The sequence below is a fragment of the Oncorhynchus gorbuscha genome, linkage group LG06 (assembly GCF_021184085.1).
Source record: "Oncorhynchus gorbuscha isolate QuinsamMale2020 ecotype Even-year linkage group LG06, OgorEven_v1.0, whole genome shotgun sequence".
NCBI lineage: Eukaryota > Metazoa > Chordata > Actinopteri > Salmoniformes > Salmonidae > Oncorhynchus > Oncorhynchus gorbuscha.
The window spans coordinates 69,066,883-69,081,983 of record NC_060178.1 but is presented as its reverse complement, the minus strand read 5'-3'; the positions used below and the strand labels follow the sequence as shown (position 1 = coordinate 69,081,983).

General features: G+C 43.4%; 1 protein-coding gene across 3 annotated transcripts in view; it reads right to left on the bottom strand.

The window, feature by feature from the left end:
* Positions 1-1,558: 1,558 nt before the first annotated feature.
* LOC124038267 (disintegrin and metalloproteinase domain-containing protein 12-like) overlaps positions 1,559-15,101 on the bottom strand; it is a 147,658-nt gene continuing 134,115 nt past the window's right edge. Inside the window, exons 18-23 of one of the 3 annotated variants that reach the window (XM_046353911.1) lie at positions 13,180-13,288; positions 12,644-12,830; positions 12,126-12,252; positions 10,298-10,546; positions 2,482-2,663; positions 1,559-2,377 (exon numbers count right to left, since the gene is read on the bottom strand). In XM_046353911.1, the coding sequence (XP_046209867.1) occupies positions 2,323-2,377; positions 2,482-2,663; positions 10,298-10,546; positions 12,126-12,252; positions 12,644-12,830; positions 13,180-13,288 (909 nt within the window). In that variant the 3' untranslated portion in view covers positions 1,559-2,322. The remainder of the gene's footprint in view (positions 2,378-2,481; positions 2,664-10,297; positions 10,547-12,125; positions 12,253-12,643; positions 12,831-13,179; positions 13,289-15,101) is intronic. The other 2 variants (XM_046353912.1, XM_046353913.1) reach the window with 2 other exon arrangements.

The window sequence follows — 15,101 nt, the reverse complement described above, 5'->3', positions numbered from 1 at the left end:
CCATGCCAGAGGACTGAGCAGTATGATGAACACTCTTACTCAGCACCCATCAGAGCTATATTTAATGAACCATATTGTGGCCAAGACATTATGTACCCACAGTCTCTACTTTAATTTGGACAACATTTTAATGTATTGAAAATCAATTGTGTCACTTAGTCCGCAAATTAAAGTAAAGTAAAGTTTAAAGGGAAAAGAACAGGACATTAAGTACAGCTATTGGATGTATTTGCTGTAAGACTGTAATGTTTCAAAGGACAAATTAAACTTAAATGGAATTGTCTTGAAAACCTCATGCAGAGTTATGTGCCAATGTGTGAGACCGAGCTCCAAAAGTAAATGAATAATAATAACCATGAGGTCAAGTACCGGCAATTACCTCGTAAAGTAAACCACTTTGGCATACTTTTGTCTGAGTAAACTTTGAAAAGATAAAAATGAATAAAACATTGGACACCATCTAAGTGGGGTTTGGACTCTTCACAACACTGAAGTCATTTTGACACCACAGCATCAAGTGAGTTGAAGTGTAGCACGCTCCTCCACCAGCCGTTATATTGCATTATTTGGTGTTGCTGTGATTCTCTGGAACCCAGCAGTGTCAGCTCATTTTAGACTCTCCTGGCCCCGCTGGGAGCATTACGTATTGCACAACTGCCAGCAAATACTCCAAACTGTGTGTAAGAGAGTTGAGTATTTATGAAAGCGGTGACTACAGCATATCCTTCAAGTCTGTGGTCACAACATGAACTATTAAGGGCATGTAAGAGCCCAAAATCATTTGTAAGTTTGTAAACGTGTTGAAGTTCGCCAGCGGAGAAAAACTTCAAGGTCAGAGATACTTTTATCTGTGGTACTGTAGTTATATACTTGGGTCCAATACCCTGTCAATTAACTCATATTAGGGTACATATGAATAAAGATCATGTATGTGTCTCCTGACACCTCCTGTCTCAGCCTCCAGTATTTATGCTGCAGTAGTTTATGTGTCAGGGGGCTAGGGTCAGTTTGTTATATCTGGAGTACTTCTCCTGTCTTATCCGGTGTCCTGTGTGAATATTAATATGCTCTCTCTAATTCTCTCTTTCTCTCTTTCTTTCTCTCTCTCAGAGGACCTGAGCCCTATGACCATGCCTCAGGACTACCTGGCATTATGACTCCATGCTGTCCCCAGTACACCTGGCCGTGCTGCTCCTCCAGTTTCAACTGTTCTGCCTGCGGCTATGGAACACTGACCTGTTCACCGGACGTGCTACCTGTCCCAGACCTGCTGTTTTCAACTCTCTAGAGACAGCAGGAGCGGTAGAGATACTCTGAATGATCGGCTATGAAAAGCCAACTGACATTTACTCCTGAGGTGCTGACTTGCTGCACCCTCGACAACTCCTGTGATTATTATTATTTAACCATGCTGGTCATTTATGAACATTTGAACATCTTGGCCATGTTCTGTTATAATCTCCACCCGGCACAGCCAGGACTGGCCACCCCTCATAGCCTGGTTCCTCTCTAGGTTTCTTCCTAGGTTTTGGCCTTTCATGGGAGTTTTTCCTAGCCACTGTGCTTCTACACCTGCATTGCTTGCTGTTTGGGGTTTTAGGCTGGGTTTCTGTACAGCACTTTGAGATATCAGCTGATGTAAGAAGGGCTATATAAATGCATTTGATTTAATTTGATATGTAGACCATGTATGAATGCAAAGATCAAACAATAATTCAAGTACGTGTCGATTCTGAACAATTCCCTTGCTTTTGCACCGAATTGGATTAGTTGAAACCAGTGGAGGCTGCTGAGGAGAGGACGGCTCATAATAATAGGTGGAACAGAACAAATGGAATGGCATTAAACACAAGGAAACCATGTGTTTGATGTATTTGATACCATTCTACTTAATCTGCTCCAGCCATTACCACAAGCCCGTCCTGCTCAATTAAGGTGCCACCAACCAACCACCTGTGGTCGAAACACACCGCAATTGACATCTCCAACATGTCAGTCCGACACTGTTGCAGGTTATGAAGTGAGTGGATGCCTTGGAGTGCGAAAGCAGTTCTTATTAACGACAAACTGAACATAAACTCCCAGTCCCTAACACTGCTGCTTAGTGAATTACAAGGTATAGACATTAAATAGTTCATTTGTACCTGAGCGAGAACAACAAAAGCACCTTTCAGAGGCATAGCACCAATGTTTGAAGTCAGTCCCCTTTTCCCAAAACTCTGAGACCCTTTCAAAGTTGCAAAGGTCTGGTAGAGTCTTGTAGTGCAAATATGGGTCTCCATCCATAGAGCACCCCACTATTCCATCTCCATTTCTTTGTGATCAGCGGTCGAAATGATGAGTCTTAGGCAGTCTCTGGGATTGTATGGGTGCAGGTCTGAAAAGGGAGAAAGAAAACATGCAGAGCAAACATTTATTTTATTTTCATACATTTTTCATTCATACAGTATATAGATATAAACTTTTTGCCAGCCAGCCCACCGTAGCATAGACCTGTTTGGTTGTGGAATGGTGAGCAGGGTCCTGGGCACGGTGGGGATGGGGATAGGGATGGGTCCAGGGAGGCGGACCCCCACCACCGAGGTGCTGCTTTCTACCCAAACACGCCTGTCCAGAGGGTCTGCAGGCAGGGGCTTCTGGGGTGGACTGGGCTTCTCACGGTCCTAGGAACGACAAACCAGAAGTTGAAGAGTAGTGTTGGCACAGAAACCTCACTAGAGGGCACTGTGTTATAGAGTGTCACCAGAATAATGTATCTGTCTGTTCTGTAGCCACCACCTCCGTAGCAAATCTCTGGAAGGTTATCTAAATGAGGTGCCATCATGTGTTACTAATCTAACATGGGGAGGGCGAGGTAATGGCAAACATCTGCTAGCAGCATCCCAGCTGCTCTGCACAGTTTGTAGGAGGAAAGGAACAAACCTTGAGCAATACTCACAAATAAGTGCCAAGTTACAGCAAACACCAAATTCAAAGGATTTAGAGAACAGAATGAAGTGTTAAAGGCAATTCTACAATAACAGAATGAGGCCAAGACTCCAATATTTCACTTTAAAATGTAAAAAAAAACTATGATTGCAAAGTTAGATAAACCATACAACTGTATGCACAAGGATAACTTTGAAGAATTTCCACTGAACATTTTACAAAAACACATTGACTTGAAGAACAATGCAGATGCAAAGTTTGGTACCAGAATGATGGTTTGTGCTGTTTGAGCCGTCATTCTGTTACCAAACTTTGTGTTCTTAACATAGAGATGTGCATTGAGTTGTAGGTTTTGTTTAACACATCAACAAGGAGGAGCAGACACCCATGATCTGGGTCAACAGCTATCCATGTCACATCGGTTAGTTTCACCCGCCTTTTGACCTCCTCCTTTTCCGCAGCAACCAGTGATCCGGGCCAACAGCATCAATGTAACAGTATAACTTTTGTCCATCCCCTCACCCCGACCCGGGCTCGAACCAGGCACCCTCTGCACACACAGACAACAAACACCCACAAAGCATCGTGGGTAACAAAGCATCTTTACCCATCGCGCCTCAAAAGCCACGGAACATCTACTTCAGGTCTCAGAGCGAGTGACGTCACCGATTGAAACGCTATCTCGACCCTGCCCTGTGCAACTGGGTACTGGACTTCCTGACGGGCCGCCCCCAGGTGGTGAGGATAGGCAACAACATCTCCACCCCGCTGATACTCAACACGGGGGCCCCACAAGGGTGCGTTCTGAGCCCTCTCCTGTACTCCCTGTTCACCCACGACTGCATGGCCACGCATGCCTCCAACTCAATCATCAAGTTTGCGGACGACACAACAGTGGTAGGCTTGATTACCAACAACGACGAGACAGCCTACAGGAAGGAGGTGATGGCCCTCGGAGTGTGGTGTCAGGAAAATAAACTCACACTCAACGTCAACAAAACTAAGGAGATGATTGTGGACTTCAGGAAACAGCAGAGGGAACACCCCCTATCCACATCAATGGAACAGTAGTGGAGAGGGTAGTAAGTTTTAAGTTCCTCGGCGTACACATCACAGACAAACTGAATTGGTCCACCCACACAGGCATCATCGTGAAGAAGGCGCAGCAGCAACTCTTCAACCTCAGGAGGCTGAAGAAATTCGGCTTGTCACCAAAAGCACTCACAAATTTCTACAGATGCACAATCGAGAGCATCCTGGCGGGCTGTATCACCGCCTGGTACGGCAACTGCTCCGCCTACAACCGTAAGGCTCTCCAGAGGGTAGTGAGTTCTGCACAACGCATCACCGGGGGCAAACTACCTGCCCTCCAGGACACCTACACCACCCGATGTCACAGGAAGGCCATAAAGATCATCAAGGACAACAACCACCCGAGCCACTGCCTGTTCACCCCGCTATCGTCCAGAAGGCGAGGTCAGTACAGGTGCATCAAAGGTGGGGCCGAGAGACTGAAAAACAGCTTCTATCTCAAGGCCATCAGACTGTTAAACAGCCACCACTAACATTGAGTGGCTGCTGCCAACACACTGACTCAACTCCAGCCACTTTAATAATGGGAATTGATGGGAAATTATGTAAAATATATCACTAGCCACTTTAAACAATGCTACCTAATATAATGTTTACATACCCTACATTATTCATCTCATATGTATACGTATATACTGTACTCTATATCATCTACTGCATCTTTATGTAATCCATGTATCACTAGCCACTTTAACTATGCCACTTTGTTTACATACTCATCTCATATGTATATACTGTACTCGATACCATCTACTGTATCTTGCCTATGCCGCTCTGTACCATCACTCATTCATATATCTTTATGTACATATTCTTTATCCCCTTACACTTGTGTGTATAAGGTAGTAGTTTTGGAATTGTTAGTTAGATTACTTGTTGGTTATTACTGCATTGTCGGAACTAGAAGCACAAGCATTTCGCTACACTCGCATTAACATCTGCTAACCATGTGTATGTGACAAATAAAATTGGATTTGATTTGATTTATTAGAGTGCACCATAGCTAACTAGCTAGTATATCACATCGGTTACACATGTGTACAACATCTGATGACCTACATCACTATACTTGGTGTTTTTGGAGCTTTTGTTTTTATCCGTGCCATGGCACTGCAGAATGAGCATGAGGAGGTATATCGCTGGTTGGGGTCTGTTTCTCAAAACCAAGTGAAATCTGTCACGCCCTGACCTTTTATTCTCTATTTTGGTTCGGTCAGGGTGTGACTAGGGTGGCCAATCTATGTTTTCTATTTCTTTGTTGGCCCGGGTATGGTTCCCAATTAGAGGCAGCTGTCTATCGTTGTCTCTGATTGGGGATCATACTTAGGCAGCTTTTTCCCATCTGTAGTTTGTGGGATCTTGTTTTGGTCCTGTGCTGTTCAGCCCTACTAAACTTTACGTTTTGTTTGTATATTACATTTTTTTTGGTGTTCATTGAATAAAATTAAGATCTTTCAACAAAATCGTCCAAAAAATGTCTGGAATCTTCCATAACATGCCATTTATATAACACATATGAGCTTGTCCTTCAAGGGTGTAAAGTGTGTCCTGGACTAGATGACTTTGTTGGGACTTCCAGCTCTGTAATGTTTCACACATCAGCGAGAAGGTGACTTACATCAACCATGCTTGAATAACTGTGACCCCCTGATGTGAAAGATTATTATTCCATTATGTGAGTGGTTTGACCATGCATACATGGCAGCGGTAGTTAGGCATGGCATAGTGTGGGAGGTAGAGAAGTGGGGTTGTAACAGCACCTGAAGACATGACGTGTCATTTAACGAATCAGTTATGAATGGCCATCCCCAGTGACGTCATCATTAGTGGCAACTCTGTTGTAGTCGATCATCAAGCTCTTAGACCAGATACGACTGCCCCCACAAAAACACATTTGACTGAGTCTACAGTACTAGTGTTAATGTTTTGTAGCTTAAACCACATCTTGTGACTTGGACTCAGTTAAATTGTATTAGGACAAACAGTGGAGACCACTTCTTGTGAAACAGCGGTCTGTTTGTTGCTTCAATTTGCCTTTCGAAACACTAAACTCAAAGAATAAGATCACCTCCTGGGGATGGCAGCTGAATCGTCTCCTGATGCAGTTAAACCAGAGGCGCCACAGAGGTTGAAATAAAGACCTAATCAGATTGAAGCCTTCTCTCCAGCCAGGTGTGGCTACCAGTAAGTTGAAGTGCATCTAACCACTCATCCTGCATCAGATAGGTTATCCTCTCTCTGATAGTTAAGGGGTAGGGTAATCTGATACTAGATCTGTTGTTAAGTGCATCTAATACCTCAAGTGTTGTGTGTCTACCTCTCTGTGTTGGGTAGATGGAGAATGAATCCCACACAGCGGGGGTAGTGCTGGACCAGGTACTCCACTACTGCAGTAGTCTATGTAGACGAGACGTCACATTGGACACCATATAACATCATTTGGACCCCCACATTCAAAACCAACTGTGCCCCTCAGCAGACCTCCCAAGTCAAGATGTACCTTTTGTACCATGCTGACAACCCTCGGGCAGTTAGATAGCATAGTAGACATTTGGGTTGTATGTACTACATAAATATACAGCTCACGAGTTTGAATTTCATCAGTTTTGTTTGAAAGATAAATATGTACAAGAGAGCCTGAGTACAAGATAACCCGAGTAATAATAATAGTAATGATAAAAGGGACCTACCGTGCCTCCGGAAAGTATTCAGACCCCTTGACATTTTATTACAGCCTTATTCTAAAATGTATTACATCGTTTTTTTCCCCTCATCGATCTACACACAATATCCCACAATGACAAAGCAAAAACATTTTTTTCTTTGCTAATTTATTTAAAAAAAACAATGAAATATAACATTTACATAAGTATTCAGACCCTTTACTCAGTACTTTGTTGAAGCACCTTTGCAAGTGATTATAGCCTCGAGTCTTCTTGAGTATGACACTATAAGTTTGGTACATCTGTATTTGGGGAGTTTCTCCCATTCTTCTTTGCAGCTCCTCTCAAGCTCTGTCAGGTTGGATGGGGAGCGTTGCTGCACAGCTATTTTCAGGTCTCTCCAGAGAAGTTTGATCGGGTTCAAGTCCGGGCTCTAGCTGGGCCACTCAAGGAAATTAAGAGACTTGTTCTGAAGCCACTCCTGCGTTGTATTGGCTGTGTGCTTAGGGTCATTGTCCCGTTGGAAGGTGAACCTTCACCCCAGTATGAGGTCCTGAGCACTCTGGAGCAAGTTATCATCAAGGACCTCTCTGTACTTTACTCCTTTCATTGTTGCCTCAATCCTGACAAGTCTCCCAGTCTCTGCCGCTGAAAAACATCCCATCAGCATAATGCTGCCACCAACATGCTTCACCGTAGTGATGGTGCCAGGTTTCCTTCAGACGTGATGCTTGACATTCAGGCATAAGAGTTCCATCTTGGTTTCATCGGACCAGAGCATCTTGTTTCTCATGGTCTGAGAGTCTTTAGGTGCCTTTTGACAGCCAAGTGGGCTGTCATGTGCCTTTGACTGAGGAGTGGCTTCCATCTGCCCATTCTATCATAAAGGCCTGATTGATGGAGTGCTGTGGAGATGGCTGTCCTTCTGGAAGGTTCTCCCATCTCCATAGAGGAACTCTATCAGAGTGACCATCGGATTCTTGGTCACCTCCCAGCTCTAGGAAGAGTCTTGGTGGTTCCAAACTTCTTCCATTTAAGAATGGAGGCCACTGTGTTCTTGGGGACTTTCAATGCTGCGGATAATTACTTCAATCTCATGGCTTTTTTTGCGCTGACATGCACTGTCAACTGTAGGACCAATCAAGTTGTAGAAACATCTCAAGGATGATCAATGGAAGCAGTGGAGTCTCATAGCAAAGGGTTTGAATACTTACGTAAATAAGGCATTTCTTAAAAACCTGTTTTCGCTTTGTCATTATGGGGTATTGTGTGTATATTGCTGAGGATTTTAAAAAATGTCATCCATTTTAGAATAATGTAATAAACGTAATAAAATGTGTAAAAAAGTCAAGGGGTGGGAATACTTTCCGAAGGCACTGTATGTAGCGCTTTTCAAGGACACAAAGTTGCCTTACAATTGTAGAAAAAAACACAACATACATACACTGTCCCTTATTTCACATATGTGATCCATCTGTTGCCACACCTCAACAGGGACTTTCTCAGAAGAAGGGGATGCATTGGATCTATATCTGTCTCTCTCCATCTCTTACATGCTCTTCCCTAACATCTGGGAGTCGTTGTGCTTTATACACCAGAGAGAATAGTAACATCTCAAAGTTAATGTCTTCCTTTTTTTTTTTTTTTACAATGACGTGCATCTGCCACTGCACTCTGCACCTCATAAAGCCCTGGACATCTGACATGGTGCTCTACGCATACAGATCACCTGCCTGCATGAGCCCTGAGCAGACAGATTGAATTACATACTCTAGAAACAGCCCTGCTGGCTCAGCAAAAAACAGGATTTGTGGAGAACAACTTTAAGGATGAAGCGCGCGGTAAAAAACATTCTAGTTGTTTGTAACTGGTTCCACACCATTTGTTTGTTTACTCAACTACTCAAGTGTTACCTGAACTTTAAAAAAAGAATTGTTGGCCCAGACTTAGCTCCAATTTGAGAAAACTTAAGCACAAATTCAGGCAACTTAAAATGATGTGTTTGCTCAACTCGTCTCAAATGTTCATTCAACAAAAAACATTTGATTTGGCCATCTAAACTAAAAAGGCTGTGGAACTATTTACACACATATTTGACAGACATGATTATTTTGTCCATGTTAATTTGGACAGTAATTATTATTCAACATATCCTCACCTAGGATTTGAACAACCACTAGGTTCACAGCATAACGACCCTCCTGCCGAACTTCCTGCTACGCCACCATGTCTGTGCCAATGACTGATTATTATTTACATTTTTTTATTTTTTTTAAACCTTTATTTAACCAGGCAAGTCAGTTAAGAACAACACCAATTTCACCTGTATTACTACACTTTGCACACAATCTCAGCTCTGTTAAAAGTACAATCAAGTACATTTTTTAAATATATCATAGTGATTAAGGAGTCAAATTAAAACAGAGTAAATATGCCCCACCAACATTAGACAACTACACAGAAAACCCTTACATCGCTGAAATAAGTCAATCAAATCCACGATGAGAGACTAGTCAGATTAACTGATAATAGACACAGACATTATAGCAGGAAGATCAGAATGCTGTGAACCACAAAGTTGAGAGGACATGTTGAATAACAGTTACTGTATAAATGGACATGCACAATGTATTCATGTACTGTATGTATTCATGTACTGTATGTATTCATGTACTGTATGTATTCATGTACTGTATGTATTCATGTACTGTATGCTAACGGGTGTCAAATATGTAAGTTGAAAACATTGTATGTTAAAAGCACTGTGTGTGTGTTTGTGTATAACCAGTTGCACAGCCTTTTTTTAGTAAAGCCTTTATTTGCTCAACTAATAATTTCCAGCTGAATGAACATATGAGACAAGTTGAGCAAACACATTCATTTAAGTTATTTAGCTATGCCTTCCAGGGGTTATAGCAACACACTATTTAGTATGCGTGGTCCATAACTTATCCATTGTGTAATAATATGTCTATTGGGACCCAAGGCAGGGGTTTTGAATAAGTGAGTGAGGGAATACGTATTTCCGATTGCCCTTGTTAAATTTATGGTCTTCAAATGTTATGGATTGTGTGAATTAATAAATCTACTTTTTACTATGTTGTTTCCAGCAAGATCAATTTCCAAAGAAATCCCCCAAAAGGGAATTAGGGCAGCACGATATGGGCAAAAAATAACATTGCAATTTTTTTACAAAATATTGCAATTGTGATTTTACTTGCGATATAGATCAAAACACTTGGGTGAACTGATGGAATCCTAGAAATAGAATGATTTAGATTAAAAAGCAAAGTGGAAAGCAGCATCTTTCTTGTTTGGAACAATCTGTTGACTGCATTTGACCTAGAACAGAACAGCATCTAAACGTATAGAGAATCTAACAGCGAGGAGGAAGAACTGTGCTACTTGAATGAGTAAACTATAAAAACAAACATTGCATGCAGCTGAGTGACATTTCAAAGTATTGCATGTGATATGAATCTCTTGAGATATGGATATTGCACATGTCAATATTGCGATTTCGTTGTGCATTCAATTAATTGTGCAGTCCTACAGAAAATACATTGGATATTTGTATTCATAGCGGATGGCATGGCAGAACAGTGACTACTAACCTGGTCTATCCTGTAGGGCTGCTGTCTGGGCAGGCTGTGGCAGGGTGGTGCCCGCGGTGGGGAGAGGGCAGTGTGGGCCGGCAGGGCCCTGTGGTGGGGTGGGACTGGGGGCAGAGGTTGCTGTCCCACACTCAGGGAGACAGGCATGGGGTGGCTGATGTGGATGGGCTGGTAGTTGGGCAACCGCCGTAAGCTGTGGGAATGTAAACTGTGTGAAGGGAGGAGAGGCTCCAAACTCTGGTGGGATGGCTGTGAGGATGGAGAGAGGGGGAAGGGATATGGAGGGGAAGGGAGGTAGAGAAGAGAGCTGTTAGTTTGTGTTTTCTGTCAGGGCTTGAGCTATTATGTTCTCCTCCCTCTGCTCCTCCTCAGATCAGTTATCTTATTTCCTGTTGGAGTCTCACAAACAATCATTTCAAACCCCTGTGACTTGTGTACAGTAGCTGGATACAGCTAGGAGAACCCAGGCTAAAACTATACCCATGTTCTCCGTCATGGATGTATTATTACTATGAATTAACACGTTTCACAGGCAGTCAATAACAGAAAACATAGTAAGTGAATCTAACACACTGGTCAAAGCCAGCATCAGATTGCCTGTCCAGAACTGCTGTTAGTCCTCAAAAATAAACCTAATTGCACCGGAGATGGATATACTGGCTGAACTGGCCTGGCCTGTAGCTACGCTACGCCAGGCGACCTGCAGAGAGTCTGCTGGAAATCTGGACAGGGGGAACTGTGACTGCCAGAACAAACAGTAAACAGCAAGTAGACTGAATACTGCTGAGGAGCCAGAGTCACATTCACTAGAGGAGACAATACTGGTGTTGGAGACGGAACTGGGTTAAGCATCCTTCCTAGCCAAGCCAGCAAACCCTTAACTCCTGAACTCTGACCACAATGATACACTCCAGCTGTTCTCCATGGGAATCAACTGTGGATGTTTTAATGCGCACGCACGCACGCACGCACGCACGCACGCACGCACGCACGCACGCACGCACGCACGCACGCACGCACGCACGCACGCACGCACGCACGCACGCACACACACACACACACACACACACACACACACACACACACACACACACACACACACACACACACACACACACACACACACACACACACACATGCACACACATGCTTATCAATTCTAAAACAAGTCCACCCCAATTTGCCTCTTACTCTTGACTCCACCAACTCTTTTCTCCTGTGTCGAAGTACACAAAAGCTTTTATCTCAGGCAGAACCATTATACACAGCCCTATGATGATACTGCACCATGATCACCATTTAATTTAAATGGTGCGGCTTCTCAATCAAAGTTTCTTCAGCCTTCTGCCAGCAACACTGTGGCCTCATTTATATTTCTTCAAGAAAGAGACGCTGAGACTAAATAAGTGATACGCTTAGCCGTCAACTTGTTTTGACAATAAGTCTGGAATGAATAGGTTCAGATAACCATGGCAAGTCTCAGACCAAGTTGATTCCCTGTTGTGGTGCTGCGGTTCTGATACAGTAGGATTGCATTAGAAATCCAATGATGTGTGACCGATAGTTTGTCAGCAGTTAGTTTGTAATACTTATTTCCTAACACACGTTTTAGCTCTCCCTACATCCATCTTTTATACAATGCAACGTGCACTTGTTACAGCTTCCATTGTGTAGGCCTATAAGTGAGCCATACTAATCAATTGATCATAAGGGAAGGTTGGGGGAAAAACTCCAGCTCCCTCACGTGTAACAAACAGTCTGTGTTCTACTAAAGTGACTATCGGGGAAAATCAGCTGCCCCTTAACTCAGCAGCAGAAAGAGACCCACCTTGTATACGCTGGCACCTGGAGGCTTGGCTGGGGGCTTGGCTGGGGGCTTGGCTGGGGGCTTGCGTCGTGAACTGTACATGGACTGAGTCTGGCTGGGACTGGTTGCTCTGGTGGATCCAACAGACCTATGAAGACAGAGAGGTAACATTCCAACTACTATACTAGTCTTCTACTAACTACTAATATACATCTCTTAAAAAGCTGCAGCTTTGAGACACACAGTAACAGGCCTTCCTCTGTACACAAGGCCCACGTGCATTGTGAGGACTATGTGCTGGACTATGCGGCTTCCTCTCACATGGTTAGTGGTTAGTGGAGTCACAAGGTTACTATCGCTGTGAACACATCAAATCACCAGAGAGAGACCATGGGACCATAATGCATATTAGAAACAATATCTCTGTCATTTCTACAAGATAATCATCTCTACACGAAAGCATCTCTATAAAAGTATTTCGTCTTGATATCCAGAACATAAAATTAAACACAGGTGTGGGCGGAGGTGTCCTACTGTACCTCAGTTTATCCATGGTGGTCTTCTTGTTGGTGAAGAGCAGACGGACCAGAGTCTTCCTCTTGAGAAATACCAGGAACCCAGCACCCATCAGGCTGAGGAGGGTGGCCAGGATCGCCACGGCAACCCCCCTGCTGTCGGCTGACGTCACATACGACAACACGCACATTAATACACACACACGCACATCTACAGCACGGCACAAACAAGACACACAGGGAGTGTTAATAGAAGCCACAGCAGGGTTTTAGTACATTTGACATGATTTAAATGATTATTTCCTTCCGTTCTTGAATGACCAGACAGTTGTAATGAGTTGTATGTCGCTAGGGTGAATAGGTGACCGAGGTAGATCCGTCTGCAAGTTTGGAGAGCTTAGTCGAGCTTCAAAGTGACTAACGTTCTGTGAGCAGGTTATGAAAGTACAGCTACAGGTGCTACCCTGATTATTATCCCAAACTAACTCTCTTAATCGGCCCAGGTTAGTGGAACACAGGGTGCAGTTAGTGAAGTATAAAGAGGACAGAGTGTACTGTACCTGACAGTCTCATTGGTCCGCTGTCGAGGCTGCCTCCAAACCCCGCCCTCTCACAGAAGGGAGGGGCCCAGTGCTCCTCACAATGGCAGTTCTTCTTGTTGTTGCACACCTAGGATCCCAACGCATGCTGGTTAATATTCAGTTGACACATCTTCACCTGTACAATACAATTACTGTCCATACCTTGTGTTCTACCAATAGATACTGGTCAGAGTACAGGAAGACTTGTGTGCTAGGCCTCTAGGCTCTAGGGATCATCCAACACACAGTAGTGAGAGACTACATGGTGAGGATCCATGGGATATGGCAAGTATGCATGACCTATTTTACGTACTTTATAAGCTACCAGTATGCATTGCACTTGCCTAAGACACACATGACATACAAGAGATGCATTCATCTGGCCCACAGGCCTGCAATTCCTCAGAAAAGCCCACATCTGAAATGCTTGAATTACTTCTACAAATAAACTATACACTCGTTCCATCAGACTCATCGGTTTTCATGTGGCGGGCATCATAGACTGTGCAGTGTCAAACATGATGGAGAAAACATGTACAGAGGAGAGCCCATCCCAAAACACAGTTATCCGAGTGGGAAAAGGATCCAACAGGATTCCCTGGAGGGATAATGGAGTCCAGCTGTCAGCTGCAGGGAAGTCTGTGGCTGGGATCGCTCCAGATCGGATCTGGCCCCGAACTGGGAAGAGCTTTCCCTGCCTGCCTCTGAGTGACTGACACTCCCTTATGTGTGTGGATTGTTTGGGGCCAGAGGTGGTCAGGTCAAGACTTAAGGACACATAAGAACCCCTGTGGGGAGCTCTAAAGATGTGATAGGATTATGTCACAACGTACTGTACTGTACACTTGCAAACACACTCAAGCATATTTAACGTTATACAGAATGACATCTACACTGAGCCACATATGGAGATGCACACTGGCTCTGGATTTATTTAAAGTCTTGGGTTGGTTAAGGTTGTGACATCATGTGGGTTTGAAATCATAGAGATCGTATTCAATTACTAGAGGGGCTATGTCATAAACACTCTATGTTCCATAATGGGGTGAAAATGGCAGCCATCTTGGTCAGCGAGAAATCCAAAACCAGTCTAATTTCAATTAACGGCAGTTGAGGCATAGGTGATGCATTTCCTGCTTTTACTTACGCAGGATAATAAAAGTTTGGCATGTGATGTATCAGAAATGATGTAATAGAATTATAGTAAACCTAAAATATAAGTCCTATCATCAACTGATTTGAGACTTTGTATGGCTGTGGATCGACAGCATTGATTGAATGGAATGTTGGCATATTGGCAGTTAATTAAACAAATGTATGGAAATATTCCTCTAAAATGTCTGGCTAGCTAGCTAATACACATACAGTGAAGATGAATTATTCACATTCATTGTTTTAAACAATAACTTATGACACGGGCAAACCAAGGTTGACCAACTCTGACCAACATGGCTGACCTTTGGACCATCATAAGAAGGTTCACATCCAACTCTGACCAACATGGCTGACCTTTGGACCATCATAAGAAGGTTCACATCCAACTCTGACCAACATGGCTGACCTTTGGACCATCATAAGAAGGTTCACATCCAACTCTGACCAACATGGCTGATCTTTGGACCATCATAAGAAGGTTTACATCCAACTCTGACCAACATGACTGACCTTTGGACCATCATAAGAAGGTTCACATCCAACTCTGACCAACATGTCTGACCTTTGGACCATCATAAAAAGGTTCACATCCATTCTAGTATTCTAATTCCTAATTATATGGTCTGAATATAGTCAATATATAATGTTCAATTTAGATAAATAAAGACACTAATGTGCAGTTAGTAATAGGGGTGACATCGCCACCTAGTTCCACCTGTTCTTAACGAACGACTGGATCATACATC